General features: G+C 37.5%; 1 protein-coding gene across 1 annotated transcript; it reads left to right on the top strand.

Moving 5' to 3' along the window:
* Window positions 1-889: 889 nt before the first annotated feature.
* On the top strand, window positions 890-1,548 carry LOC126765998 (uncharacterized). The gene is made up of 3 exons (XM_050483716.1): window positions 890-1,107; window positions 1,185-1,245; window positions 1,310-1,548. The coding sequence occupies exons 1-3, from the start codon at window positions 1,081-1,083 to the stop codon at window positions 1,546-1,548; spliced, it is 327 nt and encodes a 108-aa protein (XP_050339673.1). The 5' UTR covers window positions 890-1,080.
* Window positions 1,549-22,563: the final 21,015 nt, after the last annotated feature.

Genomic DNA, 22,563 nt, shown 5'->3' with positions numbered 1-22,563 from the left:
TCGTCGTGTTCATAAATTTCTTGTGGGAAGTCTGTTTCTTCTTGGCTTTCTAAACTAGGATTTTCGTCTAAGTTAAATTGTAGCAGCATGTTGTGAAGGATACAACATGCCAAAATCCATCTACAACAATTTTTATAATTAGTTTCGTTCGTTAATCGGAACCGTAGTTCTTTTAAACTGCAAAATTTTTCTTTTAATTTCCCAAAACAATTTTCTACACGTACTCTATATTTAGAGAAATATTGATTGAATGCATCTCTCATTTCTTTTGACTGCTCAGTACTGTTTTGTCGAAAAGGTGTAATAAGATGTTGGCTTAGCGGATATGCCGAATCGGCAGCAATCCATTCCCGATGACAGAAATAATTTTGTGGGCTTTTACCTATTGCAGATTCGGCAAAAATTTTTGCATCATGCACGCTTCCTCGGTATCCTATTGTCGCTTGTCTAATTCTTAGTGAATAGTCACATACTACTTGCATTTTTATGGCATACTGTTTTTTGCGAGAGAAGTATAGTTCGTGATCTTTTGAAGGCGACTCTGCTAATCTGATTTCAGTACCGTCAACATTGCCAATACATCCTGGAAGCTCTTTCATTGTTTTTGTGACAATCTTTCGCCTTTCTTCTCTAGATGGCCAACATAAAAATGTAGATTTTAAATTAATCAATGCGGTAATAACCCGCTCTGTCACTTTGGTAACTGTTCCGCCATCGCCTATTCCGAACAATGTTGCAATCTTTCTAATAGAGGCACTCTCTCCACTTGATCCCAGACGAAAAAGTGTTATCTTTAGCTGAAGATCGATTGGTAATTGTGGAACAAAATTTTTGTTTTGGAAAACAGGGTCTTGCTTGATTAAGGATAATTAGGGTGTTCACAGTTCTATATTATCTGATGTGTTAATTTTGCCATCTGTTAACTTCAAAACATTTTACCACGTGGTAACTTTGTTTGTTGTTGTTTGCTATACAAGTTCGAAATAACAGTCTTAGGCAAAATTACTCTACTTTACTTCGTGTTTTTGTTTCCTGGTAAAGTGGCAACTTTGATCAGCTGACTATTCGCGTTTAGAAAAAATGGAAAGCAACACAGAAATACAGAAGGTAAACGCAATTCGCAATATTTTTATAGCAAATTAATTTTTAATTCTTGAATAAAAATGTCTCATTTAAATGGAAAGCAAAATATATTGAACGCACTCAGCTACAAATGTATACTGGACATAACCGCTAATGATTCTAGTATGTATATATACTTATTACATAAAATTACCTACCGAAGTTTTTTTATACAATTTTGTTAAAGGCAGTGACGAAGAGGATGACGATATCCTAATAAAATTTGCCATTGATGCAGCGCTTATTATAGCTAATCGGAGAAGTACCCATTTGGGTATACCAAAGTCTTCGCAATGGGTCAATAATGTTCTTCCCAGATTTGATAGTGGCCGCATGCGACAAATGTTGCGCATAGAATTCTTTGAGTTCAACTATATATTGTTGCTATTCCAAGTTAGCAATGTCCCTTTTATCTGCATAATGTAAATGTAGACATTTCACAATAGCTTCCCAGTTTAAAGGGGCATTATAAGATTCAGAAATATTATATCCTTCAACTATCCTTGTTTAGCAACAATGCTGCCGCAGCGAAGCAAGGTGTCAGTATCGCTTAGTTGTTTTCCGTTCACACAGTCTGTAAGACGTTTGGTCATTAAAATTGATTTTGCGCGTGTGGAGTATTGTGGTACGAAATTTATTTAGCGTTAACTTATACAATTCCAACGTCACTAAATTTTTGCCTTTCCGGAACCCATCGAATGGTATAAAAGCTCAAATTGACTTTTATGTATGTATTATTACGAATCGTTTTGAGGGAGTATAGAAAAGTGTTGTTTTTAGACTTAGAAATTGTATAAATCACTTATATGAAGGCTAAGGTCATTTGATGTATAACTCTTAAAGGAATGTTGTTATGACCAAATTTATCAAGAACTTTTGTGTAAAGCGGAAAATTTTGTATAAGAATATTATTCTTCCAAAGTTGTAGGTTTATGTGCTTCTTTTTCTTTTCTGACGTAAATACCGCCTACGCGGTTATAGCCGAGTTAACAACAGCGCGCCAGTCGTTCGCCAGTTCGGTGAATTAAAAGACAGCGGCTACGTTGGCTAGGTCATGTTGTCCGGATGGACGAAAACACTCAAGCTCTGAAAGTATTCGACGCAGTACCTGCCGGTGGAAGGAGACGAAAAGGAAGACCTCCACTCCGTTGGAAGGACCAGGTGGAGAAGGACCTGGCTACGCTTGGAATATCCAATTAGCGACACGTAGCGAAAAGAAAAACGACTGACGCGATGTTGTTAACTCGGCTATAATCGCGTAAGCGGTGTCTACGTCAATTAAGAAGAAGAAGAATCCAATAGTTTCCACTGCAGAAAGTTAGCATATTAACATTTTTTTATTTTAAGGGCGTTCGACGGTCTGTAATTAGCCTTCCACATTTGCTAAAAATGCGCTCCGATTCCAAAGATGTTGCTGGCACACAATCTTTTATTGCATTAAATTCATCGTCTGCAAACTGAAAGTATAATTGGTCAGATCTTAAAATGTTTACCTTCTTAACTATAATTATACTTTCCAAAAAAGAATTGGATCTGCACTGGCCTTAATGTTGGATCTTTCATAACATTCCCTCAACATTGTTGTGCTATCTGAACGTGAAATTTTTACTTTTCCCGTCACTCGAGTTACATATATATTTAACAATAACAAGGATTAAGTTTTTTTCTCTTTAGCTTTGCTAATGTAACAACAATATAACGACTCTCTATTTTCTCTATTTAGTTATATTTTATTTACCTTGAAAATAAAAGGAGCTAAAGCTACTTAAAACGTGTATTTAACTACATTACTAGCGCAGTCGAGCAAAAAACAAGAACCGCAAGCATAAATTATTTTTATAAAAATAAAATTGTAATAATAAATAACCAAAAAAAATTAATATATTTTACTAAACATAAAATACATAATAAACATGTTGTTATACATGGGTGCAAGATAAGAGAACGTAATGATTTGTTCTAGAAATTTTTTTTGAAAAAAAGAATATATAAGTTATGTAAATTACAATAAATAAATAAAAAAAAACACTATTTAAACACAAATCAATAAAATATAAAAACTCATACCTACATATAAGTATGTATACACACGTACAAGCATTACTTTGTGAACGGAAAAATTATTGAGGTTAAACCGTGGTTTTATTAATTTGCACTGTTGGCGACAAGTGCAAAGTATAATAATGACGTGACAATAATATATTTGGAAGTTAGCGTTAGTATAAACAGTTAATTGAAGAAGTTGATGCATATTTCTACCAACTCACTCAACAATGGCATAATCAAATGCGAATGAAGAGCGAGCAATGTTTCCGCTCTCAATTGACGATATCACACAGAGTGCATGAGTTCAGGGGAGAGGGTGAATATGCTCTCTCCTCGTTTTTAAGAGAAGTGGATACTATTTTAGCTCTGGCATCTGAATATATTCTCCGCGGAATAATTATCAACAAAATACAAGGTGAGACCTTAGATACGGTGAGAGCATTACCGGTAAGTGCAAATTGGAGTACCATTAAGGAGATCCTAATACAATTCCAAGAGACGTTGCAGCTCGTTGTAATAGGATAAGTGAATACTATAAGTTACTGTTAAGCTTATTATCAAAATTAAATTAAAAAATGTAATATAATAAAACTAACCCATTGGAATTTAGTCCCTTAAATACAGAAAAAATAATACTACGCACATTCTTAAATAACATTGATGCAAATTTAACTTCTGTTGTTATTAGTAGAAAAGTAAATAGTTGAAGAGAGGCTTACAGCTTATTAGAAAGAGAGGGCCTGATTCCTATTAATAGAATTGGAAATGGTCTGAGTAGTTATGTAAATCACTCTTTTACATATAACAATAACAAATAACAGTAACAGCGTTGTACTAGACAACAATAATTAAGAAAAACGAATAAAAATTTTCAACAAAATAACAGTTTTAACCAAAATAACAATTTTGCACAAAGTAACAATCATTCGAACGAGTTTGGATTCTAAAATTTTAATCAATTTCAACGATATAATAGCACAAATTTTAGAAGAAATGTAGTTAATCCGATGGATACAGATTATGTACAAGTCGATGAGACTCCATGGTAGTGAAGTGTCAAATTTTCTTAGGAGGTAATAGTAGAATTAAATATAAAAGATGATCAAATTTTATAAAAAATGTGTAGTTGTATTGGAATATTCGTCACAAGCGGGTAGCCGTGGTTGGCAGGGTATGTAAGTATCCACACAAACACGAACAAGAAGTAAATAAACCAATAAAAGATATGCTGAGACAAGGTATTATAAAATAAAGTAATTCTCTTTATTATAGTCCCCTCTGGGTTGTCCCTACAAAGACAGACTTTAGTGGAGAAAGATATGGACACTTGTTGTGGCTAATCGCAACTTAAACGAGATTAAAACAGACGATAAATTCCCGATTCCGAATATTGACAGTTTACTAGACAAACTTGTCAAAAGGGATTCACCAAGTTCTTGTTAAAGAAGAAGACTGGTTGAAAACTGCCTTTTCCACACCTCATGAACATTATGAGTACGTTCGGATGCCTTTTGGTCTAAAAAATGCTCCAGCAACTTCCAAAGATAAATTAATCGGGTACTGAAATACTTAATCAATAAAATATGTGTAGTATACTTATTTGGATGATATACTCATATTTTTCACAAGTTTGAGCGAACATATAGAAAGTATTAAAAAAGTTATGACCAAGTTAAGAGAAGCAGAATTAAAAATACAAATAAATAAATGTAAATGTTTCTCTAAGGAAACTCTTTATCTAGGTCTCGTTTGGACAACCGAAGGTGTAAAGCCAAAGCCCGAAAAAGTTTAACATATATTGGGTTTAAAAATTCCAAAAACCATTAAACAAATTAAATCATTTCTGAGTATGTGTAGGGATGCAATCATCGTGAAATGAAACGTCGATGGTTCGATGTATCGATGTTTCTTCAAACAACATCGAAATCAAAAACATTGGCCATTGAAACATCGATGTATCGAAACATCGATGGATTTTTGAACTTTTTAACGTATTTTATAAGTGAGCATAAAAAACTTTTTTCAGAACCATAAATAAGTGAAATACAGTAGTACGCCTTTAATTGACATATATTTTAGCTACCTATTAAAACATTTTCTCAATAAATAAAAGATATAAATAGTTTTTGAGCAAACAACAAATTATTTACTTAAAACAGAATTTAAAAATAACAATTTGGAAAGTTTTTTCCCTGTCAAGCGATTTCTTTGCTGTGTGATCGTTGCTCCAACTTTAGAAAACAGTCGTTCACTAGGGACTGAAGTGGCCACAATGGATAAATATTTGGAAGCTTGTTTATAGATACAATTCAGGAAATACATTTTTCATATCATCCCACATTTCTGGTGGATTCTGATTGATAGAAGCAACAGCTAATCCAAGATACATTTGCAATTCAACTTCCGTTGTTGTTATAGCAGATAAATTGGAAAACTTACATTTCATATTTTGGTGGGCCAACTGTTTATGATGGCTCCAAATATCAAACGGGTTTTCAGTTGCACACTCATCCGAAGATTCCGACGTACTAACGCCATTATTTGCATCCTTTATGAAATTATTTAAATAAAAAACTGTTTTGTTTTTAGCCAGTGCATCTTTAAAATGCAGAAATTTAAATCTCGGAGCCAACGCCAGAACTGAATTAAATTCAAGTTTGTCAAATCTCTTATTCATGTTCTTTTGCAGTTCACGAGCTGAAATTTTTGTCAGAACTTCAGTTAAACAGCTTACTAAAGGTATAACCTTGCTAATGGTAACGTAGGTATCAGTCGAAATCTTCCTGGTCACTATTTCAAAACACTTTAATAATTCAATCATCTCCTTAATTTTGTTCAGCTCGGAGGCATTAACCATACTCGTAGAGGGTGCTTCTGGGCGAGTGAGCAGTACTTCACTTAAAATAGGGGCTAACTGGACAAATCTCTCTAACATATAAAAACATGAATTCCATCGCGTTCTGACTATTACGCTTCCATTTAATTTCATCATGGTTGAATCATTATCAGTTACAAAAGCAGAAACTTTATTTATGGAAACGTTCCACTCGTTAAAAAGTTTAAACATAGTTTCTTCTTAATAAGCAGATGTACGACTTTCGTGCAGTTCGATTACTCCTAACGTCCCACTCAACAAACGTAAATTGTCCAAAAAATGAATTGTTACCCCAAGGAACGACTGATTTTTTCATAGTCTCCATCCATATGTCATACGTTAGGCAATAACTGTCGCACTTACGAATATACTCTTTGAAAATTGAAGACATCGCTTCATATTTTTCATCCACTCGTAATTTTATTGTTTCTCTTCTTGGAACTTTAAAAAGCGGAACCAGTTCTTTCATAATCTGTAGAAAACCTTTTCCTTCTACAGTGGAAAATGCATTTTGAAAATCTGAAATATCTTGTACATATTTAAACGTCTTATTTACATATATTTTATATTCACTACACCTGTAATAAAGTTGTGATTGACAATAGATGAGTTCGAAACAAAACTTATATTAAACGCTTAAAAACAACTTCTGATACACATAGCACGAAATTTGTTTGTAAAAGTTATTTCGCATTAATTCATAAGCGAATTCTCAGTATTATTCAAGTGCACATTCAACCAACGAATTCTCCGTATTTTACAACAAAACACATGACAGTTTGCCAAAGCATTTCGAAGCAGATTTTTCCGCATTAATACTGAGAAAAAGTGCTGCAAAGATGTGGAGTGTTTGAAAAAAACATCGACATAAAACATCGATCTAGGCAACATCAATGTATCGATGTTTTTAGAATCAGGTATATACATATGTAGTGTAGTTCATAACCAAATTTTTTCGGAATAACATCTGTCGGAGAAATGGCTGGGTGAATGAGATGCGTTTTTTCACTGACGGACATGATTTATCATGTTTGGATCATCTGAAACACAAAAACCCAATTTATTCTTAAAAAGTACGTGAATGGTTATCGTCCCTATTAGAATCATGAAAATGTTGATAAATAAAAAAGATTTTTTTTTAATGTTCTCAATTTTTTTTTTACATACGTTTTGTCACAACATTGTGAACAAATTATAAAAAATTAAAAATAAATTAATCTAATATAGACGATAGCCAGACGTTTTTGTGAATATTCAAAAAACAAAATTTCAGCAAATCGGTTGAGAAGGTCGACCGGAATCATGTCCGCCAGTTTAAAAAAGTGTGTTTTGAGAAAAACGCGTTTAAAGTTTGAGCTGTGCCCGCCGAGCGCTCCGAACGTCAAGCGGTATTATCAAAAACGCAGGGAAAAGACGCAAGTCCAAGACTTTACCGGCGGTTAATTAAGTTAAGCGACTACAATATGAATATAGATTACATAAGGGGAAGAAATAATCATGAAGCAGACTTCTTAAGAAGAATAAATTCTGATACCCACGAAATAAATTTAGGTAGTTTCGATAGCACAAATTCTCTGTATAATAATATTAATAACGATGCAATGACAATTCATTCCCAATAAGAAGTCCTTAACAACCATATTAGCATTTTAGATACAGTGGTTAATACATTTCCAATACAAATTATATTAACAAATACGAAAATAAAGGATTTTGAAATAATTAATGATAAGAGAAAAATATACATATATAAATTTAGAAGATCTTAATAGTGATTTAGAAGAAAAATTGCGACAACATATAACAAATGGGAAAATTGGAATCTTAACAGATCTTGACGACAGCAAATATAATACTTTACAAAACAGATAATAAAATTATACTTGTATGAATATGAACCAAATGTGAAGTTGTTTTAAATGTTCTTAATCATTACATTACAAAAGAAAAACCATTTAACGTAGAATCAGGAAATTGTAATAAGTTACATATAAATAAGTATAATAAGCGAACAAGGTATATAAATAAAAGAAATTTACATAGAGAAAATTATAAGGAAAACAGAAAAGAATGTTATATTAAAAATTATAAGAATCTACGTCAAAAAGAACAAGCAAAAATTATAAAAGATAAATTGAATAATGTATATGTTACAAATATTAAAAGGCAGACAAATTTAATATTGAAGAAATAAGTTTAGTTATAAGTAAGACAATGACATATGAAATTTAAGTTTTTAGGCTAATATATAAATACATATATACTGATATAAATTTACTATAAATAGTGACAAGTTTTAGTATAAGTATGTAAAGAGTTCCAGTTTCTTTTCTCTGGGTATTCGACATGTTTAACGATGGGGAAGCTACATATAAATTTAACAGAAACAACAATTAAGTTTATCTTTATCTTTAGCTTTGCTAATGTAACAACAATATAACGACTCTCTATTTAATTATATTTTATTTAACAACAACAACATCATTTGACATACTCTCGCTTCTCTATTTTAAATCATCATACCGTGCATTCTTTCCTACATTTAAGGTTTATTAGAGGTAAGTAAATTTTGTATTATTTAATCTTAAAATAAAAAGAGCTAAAGCTACTTAAAACGTGTATTTAATTACATAACTCACGCATGTCTATGAAATCAAGCAAATATGAACTGGAACTATCATTCTTATTTCCAGAAACCTGTATTATAAATTATATAAATTATTTTGAAGAACTAGGAGGATGGAGTCATGTGTAGAAGATCACACAAGTGAGGAAAGTTCTCTGATCGCCAATCACTTGGGAGTGGCCAGAGAAGATCCGTTTCCATGTGGCTCAAGCAGCTCCCGACTTCCGGTCTTTGACCAAGTATCCTCTGGGTAGCCTAAGAACATCCGTTTGAAGGAGAGTTAAAGTGAGAATGTAAAAGATCCCCTCCACAGGGTTGTGCGCTGGGATTGGGACCCGCCACGTAAAAAACAGTACCAATGAAAAAGACAAAACGAAATAAGGACTACGATTAAAGGGAATGCAGCTGGAATGTCCGGTCCCTTAATTCGGAAGGTTCCGCTACCCAGCTGGTTGATGTCCTCGTTAGAATGAAGGCTGACATCGCCGCCGTCCAAGAAATGCGATGGACGGGACAAGGACAGAGGCGAGTAGGTCCTTGTGGCACTTACTACAGTGGCCATATAAAGGAGCGCAAATTTGGAGTGGGATTCGTGGTGGGAGATCGACTTCGTCGCCGAGTACTGTCATTCACTCCGGTGGATGAGCGTCTAGCCACAATCCGCATCAAAGCGAAGTTATTCAACATATCGCTGTTTGCGCCCAAGCCCCGATGGAAGAGAAGGACGATGTGACCAAAGATGCCTCCTATTAGCGCTTGGAGCGCACCTATGAGAGCTGCCCGCACCACGATATCAAAATTGTGCTTGGCGACTTTAAAGCTAGGGTGGTCAAAGAAGGTATCTTTGGCGCTACGGTCGGTAAATTAAGCCTCCACGACGAAATATCCCCAAATGGATCGCGCTGGTCGACTTCGCAGGGGCCCGAAATATGGGAGCTGCTACCGAAACCATTGGTTTTCGGAAAATGCAAAAGAACAGCTGGTACGACGAGGTGTGCCGTGTCGCAGCGGAGAGAAAACAGGCTGCCTACCTCGAAACAATACGATCGACTACAAAACGTGCGGGATCAATATAACGGGATAAAACTTTGATTGAATAATGCCTTTAGAGTATGCCACCTTATGACCGGAAATTCAACCAAAACTGTTCAAGCTCCTAAGTACCGAATATCTTGACCCTAAGACTTATAGTTGACTTTTGACCGAAAATATCGGTCGATGTATGGGATATGCAATTGAAATTCAGAGAGAATCCTTTCCTGAAAATAATAATTCCGTGTATTAAAAATGGGTTGAATATACCTAATATAAAGATTTTCGAACATCCGGGTGACTTTATACCGCATACAAGTATATCGGTCAATATATGAGTTATCTCAATGAAAATTACTATCATAACAGTGTATCTCGGTGCTTAAATAGATAAAATTGGGCGAAAACTTGATATACGGAGGCTATAAGTAATTTAAATTTTTCGAACATCCGGCTGACTCCATGTATTGGTTATTACTTGCGAGGTACTTTATGAAACCCCGGGAACATTTTTTTTAGTATGTGGGATGTTAATAGAATATGGTATTTGCAAAAATAGATTTTATCTAAATATTAGAGGACCCGTCCACGCTTCACTGTGGCTGATACATAGATAATACTACTACTACCATCTATATGATTTCTATTAGTTAGATTATAACTATTAGTTAATGAGATATAGCATTTTTGTGAAGCAACTTGTGTTAGTTTACAAAAAAATGGAGCATAAAGCATTTAATGTGTAAATAAAGCATTGCTTTTTTGGGGAAAATATTGTTGAATTTGGGCTCAGGGAAATCCACCGTTGAAAAGATATTTGCTAAGCTGGAAACAGGCGAAATGAGCAAAGTAGGTGCCTCGCAAGTTCATAATCCAACAAAAACAACGAATAACTGATTCTGAGCAGTGTTTAAGTGCTCTCTAATCGGAATAAAGCCGAAATTTTTCGTTAGTGATAGAAATATAGCTAAATCATTTCCCACTGGAGTCCAATCGACAGTCATTCTAGTGGACTGCACATGATGAACCGGTTCTCAGGCGTGGAAAACGAAAAGGGCAGCTGGAAAGGTTATGACATCAGTATTTTGGGATGCACGTGGTATAATAATAGGTTGTCAAAAAAGTCTTGCGGAATTTGCGCTAGTTGGCGCTGAAAGCGCGTAGTTCTAGTTTTATTCGTCGCATCGGGTCATGCTATACCTTTTTCGAAAGCTCATTTCACGCGCTAACACGTGTTTGATTGATTGTCGTTTTTTAAGTCGTTCGTGAGTTATAGCGTAGCAAACATGGAGCAAAATACGGCATATTTTACAGTACTACTACGATAAAGGCAAAAATGCATCTCAAGCCGCCAATAAAATTTGTGCAGTTTATGGACCCGATGGACAACGATGGTTTCAACGTTATCGCTCTGGTGTAGAGGTGGTCGAAGATGCGCCACGATCCGGAAGGCCTGTCGTCGAAAATTGCGATAAAATCGCTGAATTGGTCGAAAGAGATCGGCATAGTAGCAGCCGTAGCATCGGTCAAAAGCTGGTCCTGCAAGCATGAATTTTGAACAAATGCTTATGATTTAAAATATAAAAGTTGTATTTATGAGTTGTATTAAACTTTGACAAAAAGAGATAAAAGGTATCCTATATCCTTACCCTGGTTCTAAGCTACCTCTCCACCAATTTTCAGCCAAATCGGTTCAGCCGTTCTTGAGTTACATATAAATGGTGTAACTCACAACAACTTTCTTTTATATAGTATATATAGATGTGATGATTTTTTTATTGTTTTTATTATTGTTTTTGTTTTTCTTTTTTTAAGAAATGAAATATTCAAATGATTCTTACAAACATGAATTTTGAACAAATTTCCTTTCTTTTATATACTTATATAGATATGCACTTCATAACAGTAACAAATTCCAAAATAAATAGTTTTGAGAGGAAAGTACAAAAAGTAACAAATGTGTCCAGCCGAACTGTCCTTTATGAATCCCAGGTATGAATTCTCGACAGAAGCTCTTGAAAATTTATTTTATCATTTGCGAAATGCCATCGGGTAGGTAGCTGATGTAGCGCACGTTTTGAGCTCTTGAACTCCTTAAATCTTCTATGTTGAAAATACAAAAAGAATAAAGATCCTTTTTTTACAAATATATTTCTGGGAAAAATAAGATAATAACAAAGGATAAAGATCCTTTTTTTACAAATGTATATTTCTGGGAAAAATAAGAATTCATATTTTTGGACTACTTTATAATAATGGTGGCATAAATTTCATATACCTATTAAAATACTAAATTTAAAATGAGCAATGATATATTCCCAACCCAATTTGCATAATTTTTCTGTACATTAACAATATTAAACTAAATATTCATTTTTTGGAAAAATGTTATTTTGAAAATGTAGAAAGTGGAAAGACAAAAAAATCGCCTGCAAGGTTATGGCATCAGTCTTTTGGGATGCCCGTGGTATATTATTCATCGAATGATAAATGATCCGGTTTTAATTCATTGCACTGTGTATTTGATTGTAGTTCTATTCTACCATTCCCAATATTTAGCAATTTTATTATTTTTCAGAAGGGATCAATTTGAAATTGAACGCATATAAGTACTTCATCGTTCCCGTTTAAATATTGCATTGTTCTGTGCAATGCTTTGAAAAGATTTCTGTATATCTCAAAGTTTAATAGACCTGTTTATCAACACTTCAGTTATGCCGCTATTTTTTTATGCCAGATCTTTTGCAATTTTAAATTGCCTGTCAAGATACCCCGTCCAATAGTTAGCAGCTATGAAAAAAATGTTATAGCTACCCATAGATGTATTGAATTTTATTACTTAAGAACGAACAACTCTGTTTTATGAAAACTTATCTACAGATGTCGCCTTTTATTTTGGCATCGTTTTGTTTATTGCACGTTTACGCCAATTTAAGGTTTGAGTATTGGATACTGCGATGGTAGCGCAATATATCCGATCCGATGTAAAACATTCCAAACTAATTACAAATGAAAAATTAATTTAAAAAAACATTTTCCAGTGGTGAATCTCCAAATTGTGAATCTAAACCATTTTCGAATGTCCTTAAACACACACAAAAAATTTCATCAAAATCGGTCCAGCCATTTAGGAGCAGTTCAATTACAAATACACGGTCAGAAAATTTATATATATAAAGATAATATTACCTCAAGTCCCACAAACTACATACATATAATGATTTTCGGTTTTCTAACAAATCCTATGTCGAATATGTCGGTCAGTGTATGAGTTATACTATTATATTTTTTCATAGCATATCATAGTTTGATTTGTAACATAGAGCCTATATCCCTATATAGAAATATTGTTCTTATTAGTTAGATGAGTTTTCATAAATTGGGTTATGTTTAAAATTATAATTGCAACGGTTCCATTTAGTTGCTTTTGGAGCATATTGCCTTTTACTACACTGGCATAACTTCTTTTGAGAACGTTATCCCTAATATTATTAGGTTTTGAACTCTGGTCAGTGATTTCAATAATTTCCCTTCGAAAAATATTTGGAATTAGGTTACGACGTGTTTGAATTCCGAGAGACAACTTCGATTTTAAGTCTGTATATTCAGCCAATCACTGTAGTTAGCAGTGCGACATCCTCTACGAAAAAACGATTTTTTTTTTATAAAATACTAGCTGACCCCGCAGGCGTTGTCCTGCGTGAAATTGTGTGTTTTGAAATGAAAAGAGAGTTGAATTTATATTGTGTTGAAAACCATTTATTTGCGATTTTTCTAAAGTCTTTTTTCAATGTAACGCATCTTGATAAACAACATTTTTTGGTTTCTGTTCCGGTTCGTAAATGTACAGTGAAGATGGTTTCCCAACTCGTGAACACGCAACGTATATCTGGCCGTATTTCAAAGAATTTAGAAATTCCACTAGATAATTCACGGCTTCGTCTTTACTGTCAAGACGATCGATCGATTTAAATCGTCCCGTTTAAGTCATTAACATCGGTATTTTTGGCAGCTAAAATTGCGCGTGCACTCAAGCAATCGTAGTTACGATAATGTTCTGATAAACATTCGCGATGAGTTCACCTTTCATTGAAGTGAATTGACAAAAGGCAAGTGGAAGTAACAACCAAAACTTGCCCATTTCCAGTTCCAAGCGAATATGATGTAAAATTTCATCGGCAATGTCAATTGTAATTGCTAGCATGCTTCTTAAAAAATTGCACACACTCAAACGAAGTTTAACCGACTACATTAATCAATAGAAGCAATGTTCGTGGGAGGGACAAGACATTTAAGTCTCCTCTATTGTGCGGACTGACGGACGCCTAGTCTGTTGAAAAGATCTCAGTTTGGTCATTATGAACACTGACGCTTCGCTGACAGCTTTCCATTTATCAGTCGACTGACACATGAGTGTCGTCAAGTTATCGACCGTAAAACTACCACCGAGTGTGTTTTTTAGCTGTTCCCTTGTATTCGAAAATCGAGGGCAATGCAATAATACATGTTCAGGGTCTTCTATATGCTCTGTACATGTCGGACAGTTCGGACTAATGTCATTGTGGAATCTGAAAAGGTAGCTTTTAAAGCATTCATGTCCACTAAGTATTTGGGTCAGATAGAAATCTAAGTCCCCATGTCGTCTGTCTATCCACGAGTGGATGTCCGGTATGAGTCGATGGGTCCAGCGCCCTTTGGATGAGGAATTTCACCGCTCCTGCTAAACGCTCGAGTTCATCTCCCTGGATGTCAATGGGCGGCATGCTGGCTAATACATCAGCAGCGTCGGTTGATATAGTCCGGAAAGCACTTATTACGCGAATTGCAGAAAGCGTATGAACTGCAATTACTTGTTTTGCATACGCTTTTATATCCATTGCCTGTATCCATACTGGTGCTGCATACAGTATTATGGAACTCATTGCTTTAGCTATTAAGAATCGCCGACTGGAACGCACACAACCTCTATTGGTCATCATTCTCGATAGTGTATTATAAATTCTGTTTGCCTTGGCGGAAGCATACTCCAAGTGTTCTTTAAATTTTAATTTGGAATCTAATATTACCCCCAGATACTTCAATTGCGGCTGCGAGGTATTCTTAAATTCCCCTATGGTGAGCTCTATTCGTTCTTCTAACTTCCTAGTGCTTATCAGTAAAACTTCTGTTTTTTCCTCCTCCAGTTTCAGACTCATAGATGAGAACCATTGGCGTAAACTATTTAAGCACCCATTACATTTATTTCTCAGGTCGGCTACTTGTTTGGCGACTGCTACCACCAGGAGGTCGTTCGCATAAGCTACTAGTTTCAACTCTGTTGATTGCTGTCTTCTTAGCACCCCGTCATACATAAGGTTCCATAATAGTGGGCCTAACACTGAGCCTTGTGGTACTCCACTTGAGATAGAGTAGCTCTTGGTGCCTTCGTCCGTCTCAAAGATCAGCTTTCTGTTTTTAAAATAACTCGTTATTATATTTATGAGGTACTCAGGGGCCTGTATTTCATCCAGGGCTTTAATTATGTCTGCCCAATTTGCTGAGTTGAACGCATTCTTGACATCCAGGGTAATCAGCGCATAATACTTTTTTGTGCCACCTTTCCATCTTTTGCCACTTACTGCACATTTCGCAATATCGACGACTTCTCGTAGTGCGTCAATAGTGGATCTCTTTTTTATGAAGCCGTATTGTCTCTCTGATAATCCGCCGGCTTTTTGGATAGCTAGGTCCAAGCGGTTTCTTACAATGCTTTCGTACACTTTCCCAATCGTGTCGAGCATGCAAAGGGGTCGATATGATGAAGGTTCTTCTGGTGGCTTTTTTGGCTTTGGGAGTAGAACCAGGCGCTGAATCTTCCACGGATCGGGGAACACATCTTCTAATATACACGCATTGTACATGTTAATAAATAAACTGGGTCTAAGAGTTATGACTTCTTTAAGGGCTCTATTTGGTATACCATCTATTCCAGGCGCTTTAGGGGTTTTGATTTGTTTCGCAATAGCCAATAGTTCGTCTTCTGTGACTAATAGAGGTGGCTCCGTAGCTTCGTTTCTTTTAATGTAGGAAATGGATGCATGTGTGGGGAATAACGCTTCGACAACATTTTTCATAAATGATGCGTTCTTAGGTAGCTGCGACTTATTTTTGAATTTCGACATACAAATTTTGTATGCCGATCCCCAGGGGTCTATGTTCGCTTCCTCACATAGCTTTTCGAAACAGGATCTCTTACTACGGATAATGGCTGACTTCAGGAGCTTTCTTTGGCATTTAAATGCTTCTCTGAGGCGGATTTCGTTTTCCCCTCCCTGGTTTCGTTGAGCGCGACGTCTAGCTGAGTGACAGAGCTTCCTCAGCTTGGCGATTTCGTCGCTCCACCAGTATACCGGCTTTCGATTGTTATTGTATCTCGTCCTGCGCATAGTTGCGTCGCATGCTGCAACTAGTTCCTTCTGCACAGCGGATACTAAGTGGGTGGCGTCTTCGCCTGGTGCCTTTGCCGCACTCCAGACGCTCTCAAAGACGTCGATATCAAATTCCTTTTCACGCCAACTACGTTTTCGAGAGGGATTTCTGCGAGACAGTTCCCCTTCTTGGGAAAACGAAACTTCAGCGATTATAGCCATATGGTCGCTATTTGTGTAAATATCTGATACCTTCCACTTAATATGTCTGCTAAGCGTGTCGTTAGTAAACATTAGGTCTATTATAGAACCTTTATTACCCTTTTGAAACGTATTTTTTGTGCCATTGTTTAGAATCGTGAGGTTTGTTTGACTCAAAAATTCTAGAATGAGGCGACCACGGTGATTTGTAATTCTGCTACCCCAAGCAGTAGACCATGCGTTAAAATCACCCGCTATTATTATTGGCGATTTGTTTCTGGTCTCTAGAGACAGCTCCAGGAGAAAATCTTCAAATTCTCTAATTGTTGCGCTAGGACGAGCATAGCAGCTTACAAAATATATACCTTGCATCTTCGCCCATGTAAAGCCGTTATGGACTTCTTTGGAGCGGGATGAGAAAGCTTGTCCTTTGCAGGCCCATATTGCTGCCTTGCCACTTCTATCTTTACCAAGAGCTCTCCGAACGCAAACTATATGGTTCGCTTAGTAAGGCGACATCTATATTCTCTTCTTGAACTGTTTGTTTTAGCAGATCTTGTGATGCAGCGCAGTGATTAAGGTTTAGTTGTAACAACCTCATTTTTTCATCATTTGTACGTACTTCGGACATGTCGTACTTAAGACGGAGTGCTCTCTTTTGCAAAGCATACAACTCGGGGCATTTTTGCACACTTTTGCTACGTGCCCTGCAGCTCCGCAGCGTGTACAGAAGGCTGACCGATCAGTCTGACTGACACATTTGTGTGCTATATGACCCAGTTGGAAGCTCCTAAAACATCGGGTAATGGGTGAGTATTCTCTAAGACGACAGATATACCACCCTATCTTCACTTTGCCCAATTTTAGTGCAACTTTAGCGTCTTGAGCGCGCAGACAAATAAGAGCTATTTGTGTGCCACTTCGGGTTTTCCTCATATTTTTCACGCTTGATTTCTCCAAGTTTTGGAACACACACTCTTTTTTTAGTGTCTCGCAGATTTCTTCTGGTGTTGCAATTTCGTCTAAGTCTTTACACACTATTGTAACGTTATGTGTTTTTGGCTGTATCAGCGCCATTTCACCCACCGCTCCCTCTAAGACGGTTTGAAATGATTCGGCTCTCTGCCTGATTTTTCAACTCGATGAGTAGGTCTCCCTCCTTTTTGGTTATTATTATGGCGTCCAGTTTCGTTCTAATTTTCTTCTGAATTGGCTTCTTCTTTTTCACAACATCCACCCATTTTGGTGTATTGCATAAATTAGTCCTATTGCATTAGTTGAGGACACACCTGGATGTTCATCTACTACTTGGCCTTGCTTTCTGCGTAACCATTTCTTCGACGATGCATTCCATGTATAATATCAAGGCATTCCTCGCAAACGGATCACTGACGCAAGTTAAAAACAACTCGTCAATTTTTTTGTTGGCGGTTTTTCCGCTGGCTGTACTGTATTCTCTGGGTTTAAATACACTATTTTGCCCTAATCGATTCACCAAACTTTAATTTGCTTAATCGATTTCACCAAACTGCGATACTCAACATTGATATGCGTTTTGAATGTGAATTAGATAGACAGTAATGGCGAATATGGTACGTTCCATGAGTTGTCAACTTCGATATTCACTCTTCTAAATTGAATGTTGAATGTTCTGCCATTGTCGTCCGGTGAGCTACGCCATTATTTCCAGTTTGCGTTTCCGAAAGAAAAACACGTGGATAGTGTTTCGTGCATTTATTGTCAGACATACAAAAGTTCTCTGATCGACAATCACTTGGGAGTGGCCAGAAACGATTATTTTACATATGGCTCAAGCAGCGCACTTCCGGTCATCGACCAAGTATCCCCTGGGTAGCCAAAGAACATCCGTTTGAAGACGAACTTATGTGAGAAGGCGAAACATCCCCTGCATAGGGTTGTGCGCTAGGTTTGGGACCCACCACGTAAAAAACGCAACCAATGAAAAGAACAACAAGCCTCGGATGAGTGACCCCTTTTTGATGACGACCATGGCAAACGAATTAAGGACTACGAATTGAGGGCATGCACCTGGAATGTCCGGTCTCTTAGTTGGGAAGGTGCCGCTACCCAGCTGGTTGAGGTCCTCGTTAGTGTGATCGCTGACATCACCGCCGCCCAAAAAATGCGATGGATGGGAGAAGAACTAAGACGAGTTGGTCCTTGTGGCACTTACTACAGTGGCCATATGAAGGAGCGCAAATTTGGAGTGGGATTCGTGGTGGGAGAGAGACTTCGTCGCCGAGGGCTGTAATTCCCTCCTGTGGATGAACGTCTAGACACAATCTGCATCAAAGCGAATTTCTTCAACATATCGCTGCTTTGCGCCGACGCCCCGACGGAAGAGAAGGACGATGTGACCAAAGATGCCTTTTATGAACACTTGGAGCGCACCTATGAGAGCTGCCCCCTCCACGATGTCAAAATCGTGCTTGGCGACTTTAACGCCAGGGTGGTCAAACAAGGTATCTTTGGCCTTACGGTGTGTCAATTCAGCCTCCACGAGGAAGCACCCCCATTGGGTTGAGGCTGATCGACTTCGCCGGGGCCCGAAATATGGTTATTTTTATTACTAGAATCCAACATAAGAAAACTCATCAAGCCACCTGACTGTCTCCGAATCGGAAAGCCACCAACTGGATCGATTATGTTGTGATATACGGAAAACACGTCTCCATTGTTTTAGACGTGCGTACGCTCGGAGGTCCTAACATCGACTCGGCCACTATCTATCGGCCTACTATCTCGTTGCAGCCAAGATACGCACCCGCCTCTGTGCAGCAAAAAAACGCACGTCAACAAACACAAGCAAGGGTCGACGTCGAGAAGCTGCCTTCACAACAGACTGCCGAACGATTTTCTACTCGACTTGCACTCCTGATCTCTGAGAGCACTCGCCAAGAACTCGGTATAAAGGAACTGTGGGATGGCATTTCAAACTCCTTACGTACAGCTGCAACCGAAACCATTGGTTTCCGGAAAACACGAAAGAACGACGAGGAGTGCCGTGTCGTAGCGGAGAGAAAACAAACTGCATACCTCGAAACGTTACGAACAATCACAACACATATTGGATGGGATAGATACCGAGAGTTGAAGAGGGAAGCGAGACGCATTTGCAGACAGAAAAAGAAAATGGCCGAAAGGCTTGAGTATGAAGAGCTTGATAAGCTGGCCGACAGGGGTAGTGCTCGAAAATTCTACGAAAAAATGCAGCAGCTTACAGAAGGTTTCAAGAACGGAGCGTACCCTTGTAGAACTCTCAAAGGTGATCTAGTGACGGATGCCCAGAGCATACTTAAATTATGGAAATTATTCCCAGCCTGCTGAATGGCAGTGAACGTACAACACCAGGAGAAGGCGAACCCGATACCCCAATCGATGACGATGGAGCACACGTTCCATTGCCTTTGGGTGTCGTGAAAGGAGAATCTCCACACTCCACCTCTTCGTCGATTTCGAAGCTGCTTTCGACAGCACGAAAAGGAGCTGCATTTATGCGGCGATGTCTGAATTTGGAATCTCCGCAAAACTAATACGGGTGTGTAAACTGACGTTGAGCAACAACAAATGCTCCGACATGATCGGGAAAGACCCCTCCGAGCCGTTCGATAACAAACGAGGTTTCAGACAAGGCGACTCCCTATCGTGCGACTTCTTCAATCTGCTGCTGGAGAAAATAATTCGAGTTGCAGAACCTAATCGAGCAGGTACAATTTTCATAAGAGCGTTCAGCTGCTGGCGTATGCCGATGATATTGACATCATCGGCCTCACACCCGCGCTGATAGTTCTGCTTTCACCAGACTGGATAAAATGGTCTAGCAGTGAACGAGGGCAAGACGAAATATCTCCTGTCCTCAAACAAACATTCGGCACTTGGCTCTCACGCTACTGTTGACAGTCATAACTTTGAAGTCGTAGATAATTTCATCTATTTTGGAACCAGTGTAAACCCCACCAACAATGTCTGCCTGAAATTCAACGGTGGGTAACTCTTGCAACAGGTGCTACTGGACTGAGTAGGCAATTGAGAAGTAAAGTCCTCTCTTGGCACGAACAAAAGCCAAACTCTATAACTCACTCATAATTGCCGTCCTGCTATATGGTGCAGAGGCGGACGATGACAACAACTGCTGAGGTTTCGAAAAAAGTTCTGCCAGAAGTTGCGAGTCACACAAATTCACATTCGATGAACGATGAGAAAAGTTCTTAAAAACTAACGGCTGCGCTGGCGCAAGACATATGTATTGTCGAGTGGACCACTCCAGCTCCTGAAAGTATTCGACGGCACCCGCCGGGGAGAGAAAAAGAAGACTCTCACGCCGTTGGAACGATGGAACCTGGCTTCGCTTAGAATATCAAATGAGCGACGTTGGAAAAGAAAAAGCTGGCGCGATGTTGTTGAAGAACTATAATCGCGTAAGCGGTGCTACGCCAATGGCTAAGAAGAAGAAAAGTTTGAAGAACGAAACACCAGCCTCTGGAAAGTATTCTACGCAGGATCATCTGCTGCCGTGGTGCGGAAGGATCTTTGAAGGTAATAACAATCATAAATCCACATCGTTGGTGTTTTCTTGTGGCAAGGATAATTGCTTCGCAGATGGAGAGTTTAACTCATACGTCAAGCTTATTACCACTTGTCTTATGTTCTTTAATATCAATTTGGCAAACTTTTTACTTCGGAAAAAGAAGAAACGACTGTCGTTCGATGTTGTTAATTTGTTCCATCAATCTTCGTCGGACACCAAGAAGGAAGCCTCTTCGGAGGATTCCACCAAAGTTTCAGTTATAACTTGATCTACTTCAAATTAAAATTTATTAGTAAAACATATGTATATGCACATTAAACCATTTATGATTACCTTTTGTTATTTTTGCTAAAAATTTGTCCATAGTTGAAATTGTTGCTAGCGATGGCACGATTACGATTTCTTTGGCGGTCATAGGTTGACAACGAATTCTGATATAAGTGGGGTATGGACGCAAAGAGGAGGCACTCCAAATAACATAACTAGAACATATAGAATATATATAAATAACGGGAGCTTTTACTCTCGCGACTTTGTCCACATGGGTTTTCGTTTCTCCCAATGGTAAGTCCCCCTGCAGCAATGTCCCACTATCGTTTCAGGTCCTCAATTCACATCAAAAAGTACTAAGCACATAATTCATCGAATTGGTAAAAATATAAAAAATAAATAATGTAAAACTGATGGCAACCGCTACTGCTATATATAAGTGTGTAGTATATTGTTCTTTTTTAAAATTAATAATAATAATAAATAATGTAAATCGGTTTAAAATACTACTAACTACTCACCTACCAACCCTCGATGTTAGACAGTGTGACATCCGCAACATCGTCTGCGTAGGAAGTACTAACTTAATGTAAGTAGTATAATAATGTAGGAAGCTAAAAATAAGAGGCCTTATTACTGTAGTACATTTTTGTAAACTATGTTCTTTGTTTCTCCCTCTCTGGCCAACACATGGAGATTCTGTGGACTTGAAACACGTGAGCAAGCCACGTATAATTGTCCGTGAGAAAAACAACTCTTTTCCAAATTAATGCCGGCTACTTTTAATGTTTGCCCCTGAGCTTTATTTATCGTCATAGCGAATGCGATTTTCAGCGGAAACTGTAATCTCTTAAACTGGAATGGCAAATATGTCGAAATTATGGGTATACGGGGGATTAAACATTCTCACTTTTGCCATTCAGAGTCATAATGATTTGTTTCCGACCGAGGTGTGCCCGCAAGTGCCAAACCCGTCTTTGGGATCTATTCCCTCAAAAGAAGTTTTACCTCAGTTTGTTTGGGGATCCCCCCGTTCTAAAAAAAAATTCCAAATTATGACTTTTTTTATATTCTGCGAAGGGAAAAAATCAACAATATCACCTCCGCATAATTTTCGTTTATCTGTCCCCCCATTTCATTTGTCGGCGCAAACGCTCTTTCACTAACCATTCTCTTTCCCCATATTGTTGATTCTATAGCGAAGTTAAAGACATCTTTTTATGCACAAATTTCAAAAGACCAATTAATCTTTTACCTCCCGCCCCAGTCTTTTAATTTTTAAGAAAGACAGCAATTTCCCCAATTTGCATCGTTTTTTTGGGGTTTTTTCATTTTTAGCAAAAAGTTTTTGCAAACCCCCAAGGGGAACGGGGTGAAACCCCGTGGAGGGCCCCCCAAAAGCGTTTTTATAAATTTTTCATTTGCCCCTCAAAAA

The sequence above is a fragment of the Bactrocera neohumeralis genome, unplaced genomic scaffold (genome assembly GCF_024586455.1).
Source record: "Bactrocera neohumeralis isolate Rockhampton unplaced genomic scaffold, APGP_CSIRO_Bneo_wtdbg2-racon-allhic-juicebox.fasta_v2 cluster11, whole genome shotgun sequence".
Classification (NCBI taxonomy): Eukaryota; Metazoa; Arthropoda; class Insecta; order Diptera; family Tephritidae; genus Bactrocera; species Bactrocera neohumeralis.
This window is presented reverse-complemented; position numbering and strand designations above follow the sequence as displayed.